Source organism: Galleria mellonella, unplaced genomic scaffold, assembly GCF_026898425.1.
Source record: "Galleria mellonella isolate WM207_F2 unplaced genomic scaffold, CSIRO_AGI_GalMel_v1 utg213, whole genome shotgun sequence".
In the NCBI taxonomy this organism is placed as follows: domain Eukaryota; kingdom Metazoa; phylum Arthropoda; class Insecta; order Lepidoptera; family Pyralidae; genus Galleria; species Galleria mellonella.
The window spans coordinates 4,755,708-4,780,690 of NW_026442039.1; the positions used below are offsets into that span (position 1 = coordinate 4,755,708).

A 24,983-nucleotide genomic window follows, 5' to 3' on the forward strand; every position below is an offset into this window, starting at 1 on the left:
TGTGGACTGCCGTTCGGTGAGCGTGGACTGTAGGGGCGTTGGTTCAGGCTGGAGTGAAACACAGGGATTACTATTCTGAAGCCTCCGGTACCGTCTGAAGAGAGTATTTTTTCTTCTTGTCCTATTTCTTCTCGAGTGTAGTGCGTCGCTGCCCGGAAGCGAATGCCGCTCGACGGGAGGCGGCCTATCTTTATACCCGCCCGCTCGCACGATAATGTTTCCAACTCGCGATAGCGATCTGTGCGAGCGGGACGGGGCGAAAATGAACGAGACGCGTGTCTCTTCAGATCGGTACTCTATAGCGTCTATTTATTTATTTTATTTCAATTTACAATTTCTTAATTCTATTTATTGTTACAATTTCTATTCGTAGGTAATAACGACAACACGCAAAGGAATACTTTATTTAACTTACACTATCTTAAATCTATGTAAATCTATATAAAATAACAGAATACAGAAACGATTAACTAGGGACTTAACAACTATAAATTACGATATATACAAATAATGTCGCGAACACTTTTTTTGCCACGATTGAAGTAGGCGTTTTTTGTGTTATCTTAAGTACGACTGTTAAAATTGTATATACAATTTCTATCCATTTGTAAAGATAGATAGATATCTTTCTCTATCTATCTATACGGAGAGTTCTATAAATTATGGTATTAGTCACTTACCTTAGACAATATGACATCACCATAAAGTATGTATTACAATCGAGTAGATCACGTCGAGTTTAAAATTGAGTTGCCAACCAACGCAACAATATTATTATGTGCTATAATAATAAACTTTAAAGCATATAAATCAAGCTCTTGTGAATGTTGCCGTCGCTTTACGATACAGTGTTAAAATTATCGCTTTAGGGACCGGGTAATAATTTATTGTAGACCTAGAAATTGACCTAAATAATATTTAAATGGTCATGTACAGTGCGGTTTTAGAGGAATTTTGTTCCGTGAATGCTTAAACTGTAGAATGAATTCCAATGCCGAGGTTTTCCCTAGAGCATTTTCCCAAGATTTTTTGTGTCATGCCCTATTTGAATATTTTAAAAATTCTTATGGCTCCATAATTTTTCTGGACACAGTTTACTTGACGACTCTAATCGTCCAGTTAATATGTATTTTAGTAACGTCAAACAAAATTATACCTAATAAATATTTACAGCACTTTTTTTTTATTTACTTTTTTTGTTAAATTTGGCACCGATATCAACTCGTAGCATTTAAATGGCTCAGAGCAAGAGGGTTAAAATCGTTTCAAGACCATTTTTTAATTGCCCCCCTCAACTATCAAATTGCCCACCTATGGAGCGTGGGCCCCGCGTTGGGAAACATCGTCCTAGAGACTATAGAATAGGGTTTTTAAATAAGTGTATATTAAGGTGTCTTCAGGCTCAGTAACAAGCACATGATACCCCTAGTATTACAGACTTCAATGACCGTTTACTATCAGACGGGCTGTATGCTTGTTTATCATCTCTGAGGTATAAAAAAAAAATAAAGACATCAGTAGGATTTGTTAATGTTTTAAAATCTACAGGCTATTTTTAGACTTAGGTATTAATAAAGATAAAATAGATTTTCAGATTGGCTCCATAGGAATTTCATTAAAATGTAGTTTGCTATTTTTTGTGAAATAAAATTTACCTGTATAGTTATTAAATAAAGTTAGTGTTATGTAAGTAAACGTGACATGAAATTAGATTCGAGAAAGTTTTGATGTCACTGGGGACTTGTATCACTACACTACACTTGTATATTTCACGACACTTCACATATTCTGGGCTAGTGAAATAATTTCATCATACATTAAAACTAGTTTTTTAATGCTCTTTTGAGACTTGCGTATTTACGTCTTTAATACACGTATATATGTTTTTTTATGCAACTTAGAATGGCAAACAAGCTGACGGCCTACCTGATGGAAAGTGGTAACTGTCGCCTATAGACATGAGCAGTACCATGGACATAACAGATTATACTGTTTTGCTCATGATACCTGCCATGCGTAGCCATTCCCTGAGGACTCACGTATCCCATTCTTCTAACCGAAACACAGCAATACAGAAGAAATGTAGGAGTAACATTTAAACGGCTCAGAGCAAGAGGGTTAAAATCGTTTCGAGTTCATTTTTTAATTGCCCCCCTCAACTATCAAATTGCCTTAAGCTGTTTACGTAAAAATTGGTATTCTTTATTTAATAATTTATTTTGGATTAATTTATTTTTCCATACATATACATATCTGTCACGCCTGTCTCCCATTAGGGTAGGAAGAAACAATGGAACGCCAAATGCTTCGATTCAAACAAACCTCAAACCTCCTTTTTCCTGTGCCTGTAATTATATATAAGTTTATATATTCTATTTTTTAAATTTGAAAATTTGTTCGCGACACCATCACAGATTGGAAATTAAGTTAAATTTAATACACAGATAAAACGACAATGAGCAAAACTACGAGATACAATTCGTTTTATTTAACTTCAATATTTGAATTACAATATACAGATGTAATAAATAAAAAAGTTCTTTTAGCCATGACCTTAAAAATAGACAAAAACATTTATCAATGTATAATATCGGCGCAGATAATGGTACCACTTTTATTTGGGCCATAAAGTTGAGACAATAGCTATAATTCCCCACAAGGTTTCCTAATAAGAAGACGCTAAACGGCATTATGCTGTTACAATGGTGAATATTTCTCACAGACGGCAAGTGTATTATGGTATTATATAATGTTACGTGTACTTAACATTGTTATTTATCCAATAATTTTATACTAGCTTTTATCAGCGGCTTCGCTCGCGTGTGATATTGGATTTCTTGTTCTGTAAAATTTCACATATATAATTTATAAGGTGATGAAATGCCATACAAATTTTACCAGAGGGAGACTTTGTACAAAAATCGATTGCTTGGGTACCTCTGTCCCATTCGTGTTTCTACCGTGAAGTAGTTGTGTTTGCATGGCTGTGTTTCGGTTTGAAGGGTGGGATATGGCGTGAATTTACAGGGTACAAAGGAATAACACCTGAATCCTCAAGAATGGCAACGCATGGGAGATATCATGGGCGAAACAGTACTGCTCATGTCTATAAGCGACGGTTACCACTTTCCATCAGGTGGGTCGTCAGGTTGTTTGCTATTCTAAGTTGTATAAAAAAAATACCTTCTTAGGGGCAAAATATACAAAATTCCTTTCTTACTATTAAACGACGCTATATAAACGTTCCATTGTTTCTTCCTACCCTAATGGGAGACAGGCGTGACAGATATGTATATGTATGGAAAAATAAATTAATCCAAAATAAATTATTTTATAAGTACATAAATAAAGAATACCAATTTTTACGTAAACAGCTTAAGGCAATTTGATAGTTGAGGGGGGCAATTAAAAAATGAACTCGAAACGATTTTAACCCTCTTGCTCTGAGCCGTTTAAATGTTACTCCTACATTTCTTCTGTATTGCTGTGTTTCGGTTAGAAGAATGGGATACGTGAGTCCTCAGGAATGGCAACGCATGGCAGGTATCATGAGCAAAACAGTATACTCTGTTATGTCCATGGTACTGCTCATGTCTATAGGCGACGGTTACCACTTTCCATCAGATGGGTCGTCAGGTTGTTTGCCATTCTAAGTTGTATAAAAAAAAGTACCTTCTTAGGGGCAAAATATACAAAATTCCTTTCTTACTATTAAACGACGCTATATAAACCTTCCTGCAAAATTTACAAAATTCTAGATTCAGCAGTTTTTTTTTATGCAACCTAAAATGACAAACTAACTGACAGTCCACCTGATGAGAAGTGGTAACCGTCGCCTATAGATATTTGTATGTTATCCAATTGTTTTTACGTTAATAAATCCCGGCATAGAATGGGTTACCCCTTCCATACCCGTGGATGTAGTAAGAAACTACTAAGGTTTAATAGCCGACAGATGGGCAGCAATGCCCTTCTTAGACCATCACCAAAGCCTATGGTTGCTAACCCGTCTGTCAAGTATGTCAACTATTAGAAAAACCCTTTTATGGAGGAGGTCTTTGTCCAACTGTAGACAATTAATGGCTGATATAATGATATAGGGGGAAAGGGATTGTTAGTAATGAGATTTAACAGCCCTATTGCTAGCAATACCCCCTATTAGGTCGACCTCCACGCAGTTCTCCTTGGAAACCATAGTGGTTAATCCTTATTCAATTGGTCACTATAGGCTAACTAACCTACCTTCATCCTCACTTGTCACTCATCACTGGTACCCTACCAGCGTGTACCATTCCACCTTCATCCATTAAAAAAAAGATATGATGAAATATATAGACATCGTTAAAAATTAACATAAGTTTTAAAAATAATAGCTTAAAATATTTTCAAATATCTTAAATAATCTATCATCAGCTAAACTTTTAATGTATCACCATAGCTAAATCGCATTTCTGAATTACACAATACAGGCTTGTATTCGAATGAGTAATTCGTAGAATTACCTAATCATCTATGTAAAAGTGTTTTAAGTTTTTGTGTCATATCCGAACAAACATTTAGACAGACAAACAGACAAAGTTTTAAGAAATTTTGTTTTTTTTTATTTTTTTTTTTATATTTTTTTATACAACTTAGAATGGCAAACAAGCTGACGATCCACCTGATGGAAAGTGGTAACCGTCGCCTGTAGACATGAGCAGTGCCAAAGACGTAACAGAGTGTACTGTTTCGCCCATGATACCCCCCATGCGTTGCCACTCCTGAGGACTCAGGCGTTATTCCTCTGTACCCAGTAAATTCACGCCATATCCCACCCTTCAAACCGAAACACAGCCATGCAAACACAACTACTTCACGATTGAAACACGAATGGGACAGAGGTACCCAAGCAATCGACTTTCGTACAAAGTCTCCGTCTGGTAATCGCTTGATAGGAGCAATTTGTTGATGTTGATACAGATTATTAAAAATATTTTCTATTTAAAGACATCGTCCAGTTACAAATTTTATTATAATAGTAAAATATTGATTTATAGACAATTTTGTGTCGTTAACATTTTCCATTTAAGACAAATTGTATAAATTAACAAACAAACTCAGGATAGCGTTTCCTCATAGCAACAAAAATTGTTTTACCTATGTGAGTGATATTAAACGAAGGTATAACAAAACTGCTGAGTAAATTAGCATACACTACAAATGAAATATATGAACCTTGACCCCCAGACATGGATTCCGTTCATTGCATAATGGAATCTATTGATAATGTCGATTTGGTGAACTTTGGCTCACGGCCGAAAACGATGCGGTGTTAGTTTTACCGGAAATATCATAGAGGCATTTGCAAATATTTGGTATTTTTAAAAATTGTTATAGATTTAGTTTTTAAAACAAGAATATCGTTTTTTTTTTTATTATGAGATAATACAGATATTGCCGATCTTACGTCGTTTTTATAGGCCAGCATTATAAAACCAAATTATTGCACTTAATTTTTTTGTGAGACTAATTTAAGTTAAGCTTTTACCTGTGACTTCATCCGTGTGGCGGTTATAAAAATAAACCTATTTCTTATAATTAAAGCTATCTCTATGTCCTTTTTTATCTCATATGGTATATATAAATTACTCATAGCGATTGATTCAGTCGTTAAAACGTTAAGAAGTAACAAAGAAATTCACTTTCACATTTATAACATTAATAAGGATTCACGACGGCGAAGATTAAATGATTTATTTAATGTTTAAATTATAATGCTAACGTATGCGCTATGAGAGACGCTTGCATTAGCTTATACCAAACATTGTGAGATAACAATCGACGTGGTTAAGACACCACGAACACTGATTGACGTCACACAATATTCCCACCGTGTTTCCCCTGAATACATTCTTATAAAGTACATACGTAAATTTTGTTCTATGAAATTAGTAATTTCGATTAATTCAATCTCATTATTTGATAATATCTGTTATAAGGTATCTCAATTCGTACTTTACTGGTATTATTATTAATATTATAAATGTGAAAGCGACTTTGCTTATTTATTACATCTTAGCGTCTTAATGCCTTAACCAAATACTATGAAATTTGAAGTATGTCAAATTTCATACTATACTAATGTTATATAGCATGGAAAAAGACCAGGGCCGTAGCTAGACCCATGTTTAGAATAGGTCCAAAGAATTTTTTGGTAGAATTGTAGTAGTAGTAGAGAAGCTATAATTAAGTGACTTCGAAAAAGCGAATCTAATTTTCTTGGGGCCTTTCATTTTATGGTAGAGCTTTGCCCCTCAATGCCCCCCCCCCCCCCCAGCTAAAGTCATGAGAAAAACATATACTACTTTTTATTGGTATATAACTAACTAACAAGTTTTAGTAAACATATACTGGTTATACGGACGAAGTCGCAGGTAAACACTAGTATGTCATATATCAGTGAAATTACAGGTATACATAATATCCTAAAAAGCGTGACGGGTACTGTGGGCAGCATAGTATAATAATCATGGTTCTAATCATTAATAAATAATCATTAATCACTAATAGGCGACTGTTATCACCTCCGATCAGGTGTGAACTGTCGGCCTGTTTGTTATTTCCAGTTAAATAAAAATATATATAAAAAAAAAAACAAAGAACACAGTCTACAATTCTTACCTACTCTATGTACAATTTAAATTTGAAGGATGTGAAATTTAACCTTCGCACGGTCGTGTCGATTTAGTAAGTTATGTTTTACTGTTTAACTATTACGTAGCGATACGTGTTCCACATGCAGTACAGTGGATTAGCCCTAAAGGTCGCGCTTCGATTTCGTAACAGTGTCAAAAGTTTTACTGCGCCCTTAACTTGAATTTATTGTAATAATTAGACGTTACTAAACAAGGTTCAGGGCCTTCTTTTAATGGGTGAAAATGATATGGTTACATCGCTTGCGTTATTGGTAAACGCTGGCTTGGGTACCTGTGCCAGATGATAGGTGAAGATGGAAGATCCGCATACCTACTCTTGAATTAAAATTCGATATAAATCCAATCTACTATCAATGTTAATTTTGTACTGTACTCATGAGATAACAGTTAAGAATTAAGTTATAGTTGGAGTCGGTTTACAGTAGTTTACATTGACAAGTTATACTAATATCCATGTAAATCCATGGAACACTTGATGTGCAACTGCGATTCGTTGGCAAGTATGCGTATGAGTCTACTGGGAACGGCTTATCCAGAGGCAAGGGACTACAGATATCTTAAACCGCGGGATATCGTTAAGGTAACACAAAGGATCTATGAAATGATGGTATAAGGCAGGGGGAAGCACAAAAGATCCTAATGGGTCGACGTGCAACAGCTTAGCTGACCCCATATGCGAATATAAAATAAGATAATATCCATGTATCAGAACAATATGAAACTATTATGTTGTTAGTACTGCAATTCGAAAGAGAGAGAGAGAGAGAAACGTCTCAATTTTAATATCGATCTATTGGAATTTATTTCAAGAGTAACCCACCAGTTGGTACACCGTGATGATTACGACTTTAATTCGTGAAGAACGACCGTATCGTAGAGGTCGACGTAATTGTTAGAAATAGAGCTATAAAACCTCATTACTAACAGAGTTTCCTTCCCTCCTAGATAAGAGCTATTTTATTTTTTTAATGAAAGCGGATAAAGTACAAAGATACGAAGTCGAAAGCGTATCTTTCTACATAAATAAATAATATTTTAGACAACCATATGATAGTCAGGTAGTGTTCTAGTTCGTGATTGAGCATAATTAAATTCAGAAAAAAAAAATATAAATTATTTAACATCATACATTTTTAAGATTAATTTTAAAATTGAGTCTTTTAGTACTGAAATTTTTTATTGGCACCTACTATTATTTTTCTTTTGTAAGTGGTCTACTTATTTTTACAAAAACCACACAAAATATGCAAATTATAATAAAATATGTTATAGTATTTTAAAATGATATAAATAAACTCAAAACGATTATACAGATGACATTGTTTGAAAGAAAGAAAGAAAGAAAGAAAAATATTTTATTCAGTGCAATGTAAAAAATACAATATAAACAACAAACGAGAAAAAAAATGAGCAAATAAAATGTACATATAATTAAACTTAATTTACCATAATTAAAAATAAACATAAAATAATCATTTTTACATCCAAAAATGCACTGAAATGGCTCCACTCAGCTTTGACACGTATTTGATGTTAGTTAATCACGTACGGGCGTTTAATGACCAAACCATGTTATTTTAAACATTACATTTTAATAAATACTTATCTTTTCAAATCTTTTTTAATGTAAGTAAATTTGAGTTTCTTCAAATTTCATTTAAACAGATAAGGTTTTGAAATTACAATTGAATCAAAAAATATATATTTTAAAATATCTTTTATATATGAATAAGCTTACTCAAATAAAACTTATTTATTATTTGATTAAAAAGATAATTGCTCCTTTATCTAAAGTGTTATCCTTTATAATCTTTTAAACAGACATAAAAAAAGAAGATCCTCAATTCAGTTGTATTTGATTGCCTCTTAACTCCGTTATTTATAAACCGAGTTGAATAATTATTTTTTATCTGAAAGGATATACTTACAGATTTTTGTCATAGAAATTTTATCAAAATCGGTTCAGTCGTTTAGTTTTAAATCTAAATAACTAGTTTAGCCACAATTGAAGTCGGGTTTTTTTGTGAAACAATGTTACGTATGTGCATATACGTCTACTCTAATAGAGTTTATTTTTAATTTGATTTATATATAATTAATTATTAATTTAGTTAAAATGTTACATGTCATTTAAATATCTTTAATAATCCTTTAAAATTTTTGTTACAGAAGTGTTGGCGCAATTTGAAATTCAAATGGCCAGTAAAATGAAACGATACAGTTTACATTTTAGAACATTCTTATTGGTGAGTACAGCCTACTATTATACTAGAATTAGTAGCCATTAATAGACTACAATAGGTATAAATCTATATATTGAAATATAGATTAAAACGTAGGTTTTTTTATGCAACATAGAATGGCAAACAAGCTGACGGTCCACCTAATGGAAAGTAGTAACCGTTGCCTATAGACATGAGCGGTACCATGGCCATAACAGATTATACTGTTTCGCCCATTATACCTCTCATGCGTTGCCATTCCTGAGGATTCAGGTGTTATTCCTCCCTTCAAACCGATAAATCCAATATAAAATGTAATTCGTCGTAGTATTAAAGAATGCAGTTGAGCGTAACGTTTTTTTTTCTTTAGTCTTAATAATATAAATAAATAAATATACCTACGGCTATAAATCTTAATAGAATGGTCAGAGATATTTATAGAATGTCGCCGTTACGGTGAATATAAACTTTTTTTTAATAATGATTTATTTAAAAAATTATCTTCAGGGTAACTCGACTAATCCTTACTTATAAAAATAGTTTTTATTAAAATATTTAGATACTTTTGTGACAAACCAATCGAAATTAGATCTATAATTATATACTAGTTTTTGACCGCAACTTTATACATGTGGATTTTAAACTACTTTTAAATGGCGTATCAAGTAAATTTCTAAGGGCAACGAACATTCACGAACACAAGTATGAAAAATTGTATGATTATAATATCTAATTTGATGTAGTAGTTTTTTCGTGATGCCTGTACAAGCATATAGACAGACAGATTAAAAAAATTCTTCTATTTATCTCATTAAGCCCCTCTATTTTTTTTTATATATCCTCTAGTATATATACAGTATGCCGTGGGGTTCCGGCATAGAATGGACCAACTCTTTCTTTCCATCTACTTAAATCGTAGCGGTACTCGCTTGCTGGCAAGTGAGTACCGCATCAACAAAGCCCTTCCGTTCCCGTGAGTATCGTAAAGACAACTAAGGGATCTTAACCCTTCCTTGTATAATTTTTTTTATTGATGAAATAAATCAAGGTGATATAACTCATGTTCAAAATTAAAGAAAAAATGGTTAAAAAATAATTGACAGCTACGTTTTTTTTTCTGCAATGCACATTAAAAAGGTATCCAGACACGATAGACTTAAAGTCAACTTGTTCTTCTATATAATTTTTGGGCATTCAATGTTATGATAGAAATTTCCACTGTCGAAAGAAGGATAACTGCGTTCCTCTTAAAACATCAATCAAAAACTAACTGCGATTGTCAACCCGCCTGCTAAGCGTGGCAACTACTCACAAAAATCACCAATATGAGCTATGTTTAGCAGTGGTCAGTTAACAACTGATTTAATAATAATATAATATAATATTAATAATTTGCATACACATATATGGCAATAAAAGGGGTTGGGATCTCAGCTTTCTTTTTTCCAAAGGTTTTTGGGACGGGTTGTCTGAGAAAACCGGCAAATAAGCCGAGAATAAAGTAAATAATAATAAATAATATACACAGTCTAGTTACAACTTTACTATATGTATATAGACTACAGGCGCCACTTGGTGTAACAAAAAACATAATAAGTCGGAGTTCACACTGCGGGAGAGCATAACGAATTATAGACAAATTATACGCCATTATTACAAACGCTCCGCCATTTTATACAGTGCCCCATTAGCATTTAGTAAACTTACTTATATTCATAATGTACACGATCAAAAATATATTAAGATATTAAGCGAACGTTGCTTAACATATTGATAAGAGGGGGAAAGGGATTGTTCGTAATGGGGTCCAACTAACCCATTGCCAGCAATACACCCTATTAGGCCGAACTCCACGAGATCCTTCTCGGAAACCTTTGTGGTTAATTCTAGCAGAATTCGTCACAATGGGCTAACTGACCTGCTTTCATAATCATCTATCATCCCTTATTTGTGCTCCGCCAGCGTATACCGACAGCGCAGGCAGGGTTACCATGCCATTATCACACATTAAAAAAAAAAACATAGAAATAGGCCACTGATGATTTTCGATACGTTTATGTCAATATTTGTTTAATGCAACTTAGAATGCCAAACAGGCTGACGGCCCACCTGATGGAAAGTGGTAACCGTCGCCTATAGACCTGAACAGTATCACGGACATTAAAAAGTATACTGTGTCGCCCATGATACCCGTCATGCGTTACCATTCTTTAGGACTAAGGTGTTACGCCGCTGTACCTTGTAATTTCACTGTCATATCTCATTCGGAAACAGCCTTACAAACACAAATGCTTTACGGCATAAACACGAATGGGACAGAGGTAACCAAGCAAACGTTTTTAAATAAATTACATTTCATAATTAAAGTGGATATTTCATTGAATAATACCAGAAATTAGAACGCTAAAAAATATTTGCAACAAAAGTAAAAGCTCTACTCTCTAAGTGAGAAAAGAAATGCTATCAAATCTACCTTCGATTCATGCCAATTTAATATTATATTAAATTCTAAATAATATAATCGTAAGTTTTGATTTATTTATTTACTTGCTGTATCCTGTGGCTCCATCCTGGTGAATCAGTACATAAGTATCCTATGTACTAAGTTAGGATATAACCCACTCATATACCAAAATTTTATTCAAATCCGTTTAGTAGCTTATGCGTGAGAGAGTAAGAAACATCCATCCATTCATCCATCGTTATAAACTTTTGCATTTATTATATTAATAGGATTTACACTTTATTACATTAGTTATAAAAATAATAAATACAGTAAATTATTGATGCGAAGTTTACAAAAGGCAATCCTTATCGTGGATAGAAACTAGCAATTATAATAATAATATTTGCTTATTGCCATTTTTTATAAATACGATACAATAATTACAAAGTTAGTAGAACATACATTAATAAATACATTATGAAGTACTCGTATGCTTAATAGGTACAATCAGACACACACACACACACACACACACACACACACACACACACACACACACACACACACACACACACACACACACACACACACACACATATATATATATTTTGCTGCTCGACATTAGTCAATTCTCAGACGCCATGTCTCTAATCTATCCCTTAACTCAATATTTTAAATTGATTATTTTACGAAATTACTATTTTACGCACTATCGTTAACTAAAATTACAATAAAAGTATTAGAAAATTAGTTTATATTGGTCCCTATGACAAAGATTTTGGCTATGATAACGAACTGAAATTATAATTATAGAAATAGTTCTCATAATCGACCCTAGTGTCTGTCAAACGTTACTATTCTTGAGGACTGAGAGGATATGAACCATATATTATGATTTCATTGTAAACATAAGCACAACTAGTACAGAAACATTTTTCCTTTTCCTTATTTCAAAAGAAAGGACGTTATCAATTCAGTTGCATGTTTTTTTACGTTTGTTACCTCATAACTCCGTCAGTTATAAACCGATTTGAAAAATTCTCTTCGCATCTGAAAGCATATACTTCCAAATTGGTCCCATAGAAATTTTATCGAAATCGGTCTAGTAGTTTAATTTTTAAATTAAAATAATTGGTTTTTCTCGCAATCGACGATAATTTTTTTGTGGTACAATTTAATTATCTATGTACAAGTACATCACTAGAGTGATTGCAATTTCTAATTCCATATGAATCGTCACTCCCATTCCGTTGATTCCCATACATTTGTCGTGCAGCTATGTGTACTCATTTAACGGTTTATTCGTTTCGTATTGCGGGAGCGTTGCGTCAGAGCCACGAGCGCGCACTTGACACCACTATGCCAATATTGACACACACTTCTGCAAAAGAACACGGGTCAAAGTGTATAGCAATTAGCAAGGTTTGTCGCGCCATGAAACATTCTTTACATGATTATGGATTCATTTGAGTCGCTAATAATTTCTCCTTCCAAGAAACATTGGATATTCGTATGTTAAATAACAATGTTTAATTTATTTATTTATTCAATTGCATATGTTGAAATAAACACACTGGATCCTCTGATAGACTGTGAAAATTGTGCAGTGATTAATCGGCATCCATGGAACACTAGTATGCGTGTGAGTTTACTGGGAACAGCTTTGTTGGAGCTAGATGATTATAGATATTTATACAGCGAAATATCGTAAAGGTAAATGATGGTATGGTGTAAGGCAGGGGAAAATACGAAAGGTCTCAATGAGTTGAAGTGCAACGACTTAGTTGACCTCATATGTAACTAAAGGATAAGATAACACACTGGATTCAAGAATAAGATTGTAATAGTACATAAATACACAAAGAGCCTTTTGGAAATATCCAGACTTTACTAAGTGACAAAACCCAACATTTATCTCTATTAAACGTAAAGCCATTTTAACGTTCCAGTATTGCACCCGATCAATATCTTATTGAAGAAGTTTGCAATCAGAATTGCTATTAGCTTTTAAGAATAAATTTGAAATCATCAGCGAAAAGTAGACATTGTGCTGTTTTTACTTACTCTAGCAACGGTTCAAGATTGGAATCTTGGCTCACGCCGGAATAAGTAAAATATTATATATAAGGTTCAGAATTATGGCCACGATACGGAATATATTGCTTCCGATCACTCAAGTAAGAAGCAAAAAGTGCAATAATGATGGGGTAAAAACCAATAAAAGCTAACTCTTTAAGCACATCATTATCTACCATATCAAAAGCCTTTTTATAGTCAAAGGAAACCACATCAACCTGAGATCCGGAATCAACAGTCCCATTTGCGTACGTCCAGAATGACATCAGATTACTGGTAGTGAAACGTCCCTCTCTAAAGCCATGCTGAGCGTTTGCAAGTACACTCCTAATTTGTTGAGTGATATGACGATGTAAAAACGACTCAAGTAACTTACCAAATGCCGACAATACTGCTACTGGCCTATAGTCAGTAACAGATACTGCAGGTTGTATTTAATGTATAAGGGATTGGTTATTTTATTTATTTAATCTTTAATGCACAGTAAAATTCTATATACATTTGGTGGACTTAACACCAGACGGTGTTCTCTACCAGTCAACCGTTAGGTAAACCGAGAAATACGTAAGCGGTGCATATTTGAATAGAGGAAAAATAAAGCATTACTTGATAAATTCATATAATATAAACTTACACATAATATATTAAATATATATATACATATATATACAATAAATACATAAAATATTACTTTATATAACAATTAAATAAAACAACTGCAATAGAAGAGCAAATAGTAATCTATGACTCAAACAGAGTAACCAGCAGGAGAAGCTTTAAGGGAAAGTGATTTTTCTAAGAAATAGGTGCCCAATTTGTATTTAAAAGCTAGCTTGCTTAGTGTAGATCTTATATCAATCGGGAGTGTGTTCCAGTGTTTAATAACTTATCAATAAATAACTTTTGCATTATAGTAATACTTTTGGTGTTCATATAAATTGAGAATTTGCACCGTCAATTCTGGTGTATGAGTCACTCATAAATGTCTAGTATTTACAATACATGCGTGTTAGTATATCAAGAGGGCAGTTGACTCACTGTAGTCTACTTATTAATTGGCATGCTATAAACTATATTAGCTTCGCCGATTGCAAACAGCGGCGTCACGTCGCGTCCAAAAAAGTCGCGCGCGTGCCTATTATGCAAGCGCCACCCACGAGCGAGTTCATTCATAAATACAAATTCGCGCGATTCGCGTTAACCATTACGCGGAAATTGTGAAAGGTTGTACTTGAAACTGTTCTCCACCGAGCAATGTACGAATAACAATCGATAATTGAAATTGTTTGTTTTCTTAGTAAAAGACATCCGCTACCGAAATTTCCATCGAGGTATATTTGGTGAGGCTGCATTCTGATGTTATTAATGTTTAGGGTAAGGTCAATGAACCGTGAAGTTTCTCTAGTAAGACACCAGTAGTACCTAGTATGGATCAGAGAGAAGGTGCATCCGGCTGTAGCGATCTAAATACGAGGATCGCCTTAACGAGACTATTATTTCAATATGTTGAAATAAATATACCATATAACAAAGAGTCACATAATGTATCGTCAGAAATGATGATAGCGCTTAGCATCAGATGGGCCGTATGCTTATTTGCCACCATAATAGTATAAAATAATTAAGATATCATTTTTTTTTCTATGTAGAGACACAAAACTGGTTAGTTTTGAAAGGAGAGGCTTTTTATGAATTCTAAACAGATTTTTTTTTAATCTACTTATTATTTAAGACTTTACTATCTTTGCGATTCAATATTAATTTTGTGACATTAAAAACAGTGTTTTTCTTAGAACCTGCATTATTTAAAAAAATGAAGAAATTATTGTACGTTATATTAATGTTTTCAACTTAAAGTATTTGAGAAACAACATATGTTACTTAATTTTTTTTTAAATACTTTTTAAAATTTTTGTTTCATATTTGGAAGTAGGTAATGTACTAAAAGAGAGACATGGTACAAAATTACCTATCGTTACATACTCCGATTATTTACTACCATATCTTAAGTTACTGAGAGTTAAGATTTTTATAAGTTAAATCCTGGCAACACTGATTTTGGTAGCCGCGTTCTATCGGAGAGACTATGTTATTTATCATTAAAAAATCAATACATGTCGTAATTGATATACTTTTTTTAAGACATATTTGTTTAATGTGTGAAAATAGGTTATTTACCAAAAGAAAACAAGATACAAAATTACATATTCTGTTTAGGACATGGTAGTACACGTAAATTAGTAAGTTACTATAATTAAGGATTTTTATAACTAGTTCTGGCAACACCGGTTGCAGTAGTCGCATTCTATAGGATAGACTATACTATGTATATATATATACTATTTGCCACCCAAAAAAGTTTACTTGTAATTTTAGACATTATTATATAAACAATAATAGTTAGAACTTTCTGTATTGGTCAAAATCTTTGATTTATTATCTCGACCGTGAGAAAGTGTTCGCGTATTTAAATCAACTACCAATTTGAGATCTGACTTTTATAATTATGATTTTTGGCCATTGCATAAGATTTGTATTTGGAAATATGACTCAAACTTATTATAATATACAACGACTTTGAAACTATTATACATTCTACCATTAAATATAAACCAGTTTGCTTGCATTTTATGTGAATAGTGAGTTTGAAGTGGACCACCACGCTCTATGGAGGGAAGGGATTGTTAGTAATGTGAACTACCAGTCTCACTAATAGCAATATACTCAGTTAGGTTAAGTTCTACTTGGTTCTTCTTGGAAACCATCGTGCTGAATTAATGAAACAGTCAGACCCTATTGCTAACGATACTTTTTCCCTTTGAAAATAGGCAAGGCAACAAGCAAGTGAGTCTTCTAGAATTATAAAAGTTCCGGTTACTGTTTACCATCAGGCGGGCATGTTAAATATTACTGTATTTTAAATATCTAAGATTGTGTTCCACAAAACGATAATTTGAATTATAAACTAATCTTCTGAATTGATTTTGATAAAATGTCTATATTACTAATCTATAAGTCTAATTATTATGTTACATTAAAATGTAAGTATATCCTTTGAGAAAAAATAGAATTTTCCAAATCGATATTGAGTTGACGGAATAATGAGTTAACAAACATAAAAAAATATAACTGAATTGGGAACCTCCTTTTTTCTATCAGGTCCACGTGGTTCCTCTTGGAAACCATCGTGAACAATTCTTGTTGAATTCGTCACGATGGGCTAACTGACCTACTTGATCCTCACCTATCATCCTTCACTGGTACCCCGCCGGTGTATACGGATAGCGCGGATGGAGTTACCATTCCATTATCATCCATTAAAAAAAAATCTCCTTTTTTGAAGTCGCCTAAAAATATAGCCAAATCACTGCAGTCGAAAGTATTTAAACCAATCATAGAAGTTGAAAGAAACTTTAAAGAATGTTGGATTCGCAACATGTTTTATTTGGATAATGTTGCAAGAAAAATTAACGAAATATCGAAGTAAATTTTACTACTTACACGCCAGAGTACCTACGTACTTGTGGAGGGGATGATAGATGATGGGCGTAAAGGACATGGCGACAATTGTGTTGCCAGATAAGGTATCTTTTTGCAATTTGGGGTAAAGTAATTTGTGTTGCTTAAGTTTTGGAGAAATAAAATTGTTGGAAAAATTTTTAAAGAAAAATAAAATGGACGGTTAAATAATTTGACAGTTTTGATCTATTTTATATAACCTAGCATATTCTACTATATACATGTACCCAAAGGACTTCTGCTAAAAATCGGCGCTGTAGCTTCTCGACTACAGCATTACGCTGAGCGAGATCTATTTCGGCAAACGGTACCTGACAGTTTCACTTCCAATACATGATATTTTACTCTGTATGAAACTTTTTGTAAGTGTAACAATGTTTACCGAATAAACAATTATTATTATTATACATATTTAGTAACAGAAGATCGTCATTCGTATAATGGTTACTTTATTTTAAACGTTTAAACGCAGATATAACGAATACAAGTTTATTACTGACTTAAAGAGAAGTATAAATAAAGAGAAACATATTTTGTTAACTAGATAGATAGATAAACGCATTGAGTCATTTATAACACACGTAAATTAACAACTGAATTCATACAATCAAATGAATTACATAATTATAAAAAAAAAAAAAATTATAATTTGAGTAGAAATAAAATAATGCATCTGGCAACTCTGGGTGACAAGTCTGTGTTATTTCCGTAACGTGCCACGACTGAAACAGTGTCAAGGGCAGAGGTGAGGAGGACTTGCTAGCGAACTTTTGAAACAATACAACTTTACCTATTTATAACTAGTTCTATATATTCTATATAAGTCTGAGCAATTAAAAAGCACTTTGTGACCGTAAATCGAAATTTCTTTTATGCAAACCGTTTACTTTGACAAACATATATGTAGTAGCCTTAGATTATATAGATAGAGCATCGAGCCTGAAAACTGTTAACAGCTTCACTTCGATAGATAGTATAATCTACCGAAAAATAAAGTGTCAAATTGTAAGCAGTATGCGACGGTTTACAATCTTTCGACAGTTTACAATCTCGCGAGATACGTTGTAATCTAACGGTATTTACAATCTTACGGTGACACATATATATAACGCTTTCTATGGAGACGTTCCATCTATATAATCTAAGGTAGTACATGTGTTTCAATATATTCTATTCCACTAGACAAAAATTCTCGTGATCTATGCAAGTGTATATATACCCGGAGTGAGTCAATTCCTACCGATGCATTATGAAATTACGATTATTAAATTGATTTAAGGTTCAACACAATATAGTGGATGCAGGTGACTCTGGGTCGTTCCTTATGGCAGTCCATGGAGGAGGTCCATGTACAGCAGTGGACAGATAATAGCCGAGATGTATATGATAATGATAAAATAGTAAGATCACAATGTGGTTCTAGAAAATTAGCTGAAATTTTAAATTAACACCACACGTGACCACGGGCGGTGTAACCTGATCAAAACGTCGAAATAATTCGGGAAAATTATCATGGGTTATCTGTAATTTAAAAGTTTGTGCAACTAATGTTGCACCGACAAGAGGAAACTTTTAAATTATCATGCATATTCCTCCAAGTAGCTTTATCCCATGCCATATCTTCTAAATCTGTGTTTCGGTTTGAAGGGTGGGATATGGCGTGAATTTACAGCGTACAGAGGAATAACACTTGAGTCCTCAGGAATGGCAACACATGGGGGGTATCATGGGCGAAACAGTATACTCTGTTATGTCCATGGTACTGCTCATGTCTATAGGCGACGGTTACCACTTTCCATCAGGTGGGCCGTCAGCTTGTTTGCCATTCTAAGTTGTATAAAAAAAAATATTAAAATAAATGAGGACACCAATCCATGAGAACTGCCTTTTAAAGTATTGTATGCATTACCTCATAATTTCTCAGAAACAATTGTGCAGTAAGACTAGAAACATGAACGGAAATACCAAACATTTTCTTTCACTCACACTCGTGGCTGAAATAAGCTACAAGGTCACCAACTATTGTCCTGCAATATGTTTATTATTATGCTAATAATCGCTGACATACACAAGACCCAAATATTATTATTCGGTAGTAGAACAGAGTCATCTTTTGTCAAAATTACTTTATTTTAATGTTACTTTGTGTCGTCAGATTTTTTTTTCAATCAGCTTAAAAAAGATGTCAGTTATATTTTTTTATGTTTGTTACCTCATAACTCCGTCACTTGTGAACCGATTTGGATATTTTTTTTATCTCAAAAGATACATTTACAGATTGGTATACTATAGAAATTTTATTAAAATCGCTTCAGTAGGTTACGTTTTAAATCAAATCCTTTTCAGTTTACTGCTGAATAAAAGCCTCCACTATAAGGAGGGTTGTGCTAGTAGTTGTTACGTTTGACAGGCAGTTGCCAAATGCAGTTAGGCTTTAGTAACATTTTAAGAGGGACGTTACTGTCCATTCCTTAACAATTTAGTCCTCTTAGTCGCTTCTTACAATACACACGGGAAAAGAAGGCCTTTTCTGTTAACATAAGGCATAAGCCGTATATACTCGTTTGAAAATATGAGGAATGAGTTAGTTATCAATGCATTCAACCATACATTAGGAAGTACAACGACTTGGTTATAGCTAGTTGAATATTACAGTGTCATAATGACAGTTTTACAATATTATCGAAGTAGAACAGAAGTTATTGATATATATCCCCTTAATTATGGATTAAATAGAATATATCTATAATCATATTTTAGATTCAAGTAAACTAAAGCTATTTTATCAAGAAAAATTTGTAAAATATATAATATATATACTTAGTAATTATAATAATAAGGATGAAGGTATATAAATTGATAAATGTTTCCATTAGCAATATAATTTATTTTGAATAGCACATAACAAATTTATCTATGTTATCTTCAACAGTTACATGATTTTTTTTGCAACTTAGGATGGCAAACAAGCTGACGGCCCACCCGATGTAAAGTGGTAACCTATAGACATGAGCAGTACCATGGACATAATAGAGTATACTGTTTCGTTCATGATACTCCCATGCGTTGCCATTCCTGAGGACTCGGGGGTTATTCCTCTATACCCTGTAAATTCACTGCCATATCCCACCCTTCAAACCAAACACAGCCATGCAAAGACAATTGCTTCACGGTAGAAACACGAATGGGTTAAAAGAAAGAAATTTAAAGATATATTTAATAAATTATTTTTCTTTTTATATTCTTTTCTTATGCGCCTAATTCAATATCTACATTCTATATTTATTACTCAGCCACCAAACAACGAGGCAGGATATAGCAGTGAAATTTCAAGGCACGAACGCATAATACCTGTTTACAAATATGCTATTTCTTTTTATTTATAATCTTATTTATTTATTAATATTAATTTTGAATCAAAATACTGTCTGTTGATGTGATCTCATATATTTTTGTTATTATTCATTTATCTTTTAATTTTTCTACGAAAATCTATAATTATGAATAAATGAAAAAAGTTAATTTTGAAATCTATAATGATAAATATATGAAAAATGTTAATTTTGACAATTACCTCAATCCTCGACAGTGGTAACTCATGAATCATCATCATCATATTAGCCCTTAATAGTCCACTGCTGAACATAAATTTCCCCCTTATGGGGTTTTGCCAGTAGATGTTTTAAGAGGGACGCTGCTGCCTATACCTCGTCTTCCCTTAGTCGCCTCTTACGACACCCACGGAAAAGGAAGGGGTGGCCTATTCTATGCCGGGACCACGCGGATGAACTCATGAATACGTATATATAATTATTTATGTTCAAGTACGTGAAATTATTTATCTTTTTTTTTTTATACAACTTAGAATGGCAAACAAGCTGACGGCCCACCTGATGGAAAGTGGTAACCGTCGCCTATAGACATGAGCAGTACCATGGACATAACAGAGTATACTGTTTCGCTCATGATACCCCCATGCGTTGCCATTCCTGAGGACTCAGGTGTTATTCCTCTGTATCCAGTAAATTCACGCTATATCCCACCCTTCAAACCGAAACACAGCCATGCAAACACAACTGCTTCACGGTTGAAACACGAATGGGACAGAGGTACCCAAGCAATCAACTTTTGTACAAAGTCTCCCTCTACAACAATTTTCAATTTTTCACCGTACATTTACATTTATTTTGCCAAAGTTTGATTGGGATAGAATGCTATAAGTATAGCATTAAATCCACCTTTACCAGAAATTTCTTGTAATATAATCAATAAAGAATAAATAAATACATAAATGGTTAGCAATAAAATTTATTTGTTGACGCCATGATTCTTGTCATGCCTTTAACAATCATTATCACTTTTCGTCCGATTCTTCGCCATTCCGAGTAACATAAAAAAAACTTGAACAATCTGACTACATCAAACACGCGTTCAATATTATACTATCTAACATCGTAACCTTCTTTTGATTTGTTGTATTTAGGTAAAAAGCGCATAACTATAATCTCAAGGTTACAAAAAATAAACTTTTCGGATTCAAGAATCTACAAACATTTCAATTATATTTATTTCAACATGCACACACTTCACTATCCAATGCTCATTGAAGCGTCAATTGCACAAGCGGGCTTGTAAGTGTATGAAATGTGTATGAAACACCGTTTATAATGTTTGTTTTATTGCACGAATAACCTTTTTTAAATCGCCATTTGTATGGATCATTTTATTCGCTCATCGAACCTTGGGATTTTACTAATGCAACAATTAGAACGCTGGTTAGACAAACTGTAAAGATTGTGTACTGAAGAATTGTTCGAAATCATGCCCATATCTACCTTTTATCATTTTGTATCAAACCGCACTGCGGTTTCAGAGGTTTTAGTCGCACATGTTTATAGGTGACGGTTACCACTCTCCATCAGATGGAGATCCATCTCCGTCAGCTTGTTTGCCTTTCTAATTTTCATTAAAAAACCCTATCAATTTCAAAAAGAACAATAAAAAACGGTTCACAATTGACAACATAACCACGTAATATATGTACCTACTAAAAATAGACTAATTGAGGTCTTCCCTCGTTTGGAAGTCACATAATAATACTCGTACATCTATCGGACGTACGCTAATTAAGAACAACAATTTTTTTCGTAAACAACTTGTTTTTCCTTTATTTAGATGGGTATCTTTTAACCTATTAAGTATTTCATAAAATTATGCGATGACCCAACGTCTGCTGCAGGTCATTACACTCAGACAATAATAGTGCTTATGTAAAATTACATTTGTCTTTTGTAATACCAGATTCTCATGTTGAACATTTGTCTAAATATACATATTAGTCAGTTCTATTAAATACTATTTACAAGAAAAATATATAAAGAGACTATTCTAAATATATTAAAAAAAAAATTCTTTTATCAAAATTTTTATGCAGATTAAAATAGCAATCAGTTCATATGCAACTGAACAACAATTTAATCATTTATTGCATTTAGGCATTTGACGTCAGGCAGGCAGCCTGTCGTAAAACTATAAGCCAAATCTTTTTGTAATATGGATAAAAACATATTACGTCAACCCCGAATAATAATTGGGATAAGGGTAGGAAGATGATGATTGCATTTATATATTGTAACAATATAGAAGTTAAGCATTATAAGTTCAGTATAGTAATTAAAACTAATCATATAAATGTAAAAATAGCAAATAAATTACAAGAAACAGAGGCATAACGCCTTTATCCTCAGGATTGGCATCGCAAGAAGGGTATCATAGGACACGGTATACTCTGTTATGCCCACTGTTCATGTCTGTAGGCCATTACCACTTTTCACGAGAAAGACCGTCAGCTTGTTTGACATTCTAATTTGCATAAAAATATATAAAACTTTTTAAAATAGCTAAAAAGTTCCTTTTTAAATTTTAAGAACTAGTTAACAGTTAGTAATGGTAAATAGTAATCGTCATTCGAAGATCACTACACCTAAGACAACACGCACTGTGCCATCTATGATTCACCTAATGTGTTACTATTTTTGGGAACTAAAATTTTACACCTCTGTACCTTCACTATAATTTAATATAATGTAGTCATAAAAGAAATTGGTAAGTTTGAAAACATGAAATAGTTATAAATTTTTTACAACCCGCTGATCATCGTTTTTGGGGTAATAGTAACTCATTTTTCAACCAACTTCCAAATGGAACTGGTTAGATCACTTGTATTTTTTAAGGGAGAGTGAGTTATCGCTAAATTCTGAATCGATTTAGACAATACTTTTAACAACGAATAAAGTTTACTGCCTTGTTAGTCTCACAGTAATTTTGTCACGAATGAGGTCGCCATTTTTGCGAAGCTAAATCATAAATTATCTTACTATTAAATTCTACATGTTATGAAATAAAATTAATGTAAATAATTTCATAAAATATATCATCGGAAATACAATAAATCTATGATGTTAGATTAATTACTTTCGTCTGAGACGTGCATCGACCGCCAACTGTTTACGTAATCGACGTCACTCAGACGGCAGTGCAAAAATATTTTTATTTATTTATTTTATTATAACAATTAATGCTGGCGGAGTACCAGCGAGGGAAGAAATATGAGTATGAAGTCAGGTCAGTTAACCCATCGTAATTAATTCGTAAGAAATTTAACACGAGGGAGCCACGTTGAGGTCAACGTGACAAGTACCCTAATAATTCTCACTACATATTTTGTTTTACTGTTGATGGGTCCCGCGATTAATCAAAACTTCACTGATGGAAAGCGATGTTATGTGGTCTAACATGGGGCTCGCCGACCCACGAATAGTCTATTCACATTAGCATTAAATTGGTGCAGATTTTATTTGGATGAAAAGACATAAACAGGGAGAGAGTTCCACTCCTTGGTCGTACGCATGATGAAAGGAGACGCAGGGCGCTTCGTGCGTATAAATGATATATTTAGAAAAAAACAGACTTTAATTGTGGCAAAACTAATTATTTTGATATAAAAACTAAACTTTAAAAAACTTTTAAACCCGACTTTGATAAAATTTCTGTGAGAGCAATCTGTAAGTATTTCCTTTCAGATAAAAAAATAATTTTCTAAATCGGTTTATAAATGACTGAGTTATGAAGTAACGAAACATAAAAGAAAAAACACAAGTAAATTGAGAACATTCTTTTTGATGTCAATTAAAAACTTGATGATTTAAAAGCTTGTAAACAAGTATTTCTAAATTCTGTATCAACAACACGTATGTATATGCGAATAAAGTCACCAGCTGATAATAATATTATAACCGTATTTGACCCAGAAAGGCTATTAAATGGAAATTAAATATCGCAACACTGGCGCCAAGTAGCTACTTACGGTCGTATTTAAATTTGTCTTGTTTATCTCCTAATCTTAGATCATATAGCTGGAGCCTTAGATTATATATTATATTAGCTTCAAAAACGGGTCAACTTTTTGTCAACTAACTGTTTTTATTTAAATTAGCTGACTCGTTTTTCTTTTACTGTTCTATATTATGCACACAATGTATCTTGATGTATTATTTAATAAATAAAATTACTTTTTGCGCATTAAAAAGGTGCAAAATAAATATAGAAGTTATAAAATTATATGAAACAGTTCACCTGTTTATCTCGAAGCATTTGTATGGAGACAAACTTAATATATAAAATTCTCGTGTCACAGTGTTTGTTACCAAACTCCTCCGAAACGGCTTTACTAATTTTCATGAAATTTTGTGTGCATATTCGGTAGGTCTGAGAATCGGCCAACATCTATTTTTTATAACCCTCAATGATAAGGGTGATCCACCCCTAAAAATTTTTTTTTGACAATTTTTTTTTTATTCTATTTAAATATGTTTTATCATTGAAAAATACATACAACTTAAAATTTTCACCCTTTTACGATCAACCCCTGTTTTTTAAGCGCAATTTTTATATTCCGCAATAGGGTTTCAAGATGGCAATCGAACATAATAACTGTTGTACGAGAAATTTTCATGTCTAGTTCTC

General features: G+C 33.0%; 1 protein-coding gene across 2 annotated transcripts in view; it reads left to right on the top strand.

Annotated features, from left to right (window-relative positions):
• The window catches only part of LOC113511546 (protein spaetzle 5), a 68,184-nt gene that overhangs the window by 11,697 nt on the left and 31,504 nt on the right, over positions 1–24,983 (top strand). For both annotated transcript variants that reach the window (XM_031913513.2, XM_026895173.3), the window contains exon 2: positions 8,865–8,941. In XM_031913513.2, coding sequence (XP_031769373.2) covers positions 8,891–8,941 — 51 coding nt within the window. In that variant the 5' untranslated portion in view covers positions 8,865–8,890. The remainder of the gene's footprint in view (positions 1–8,864; positions 8,942–24,983) is intronic.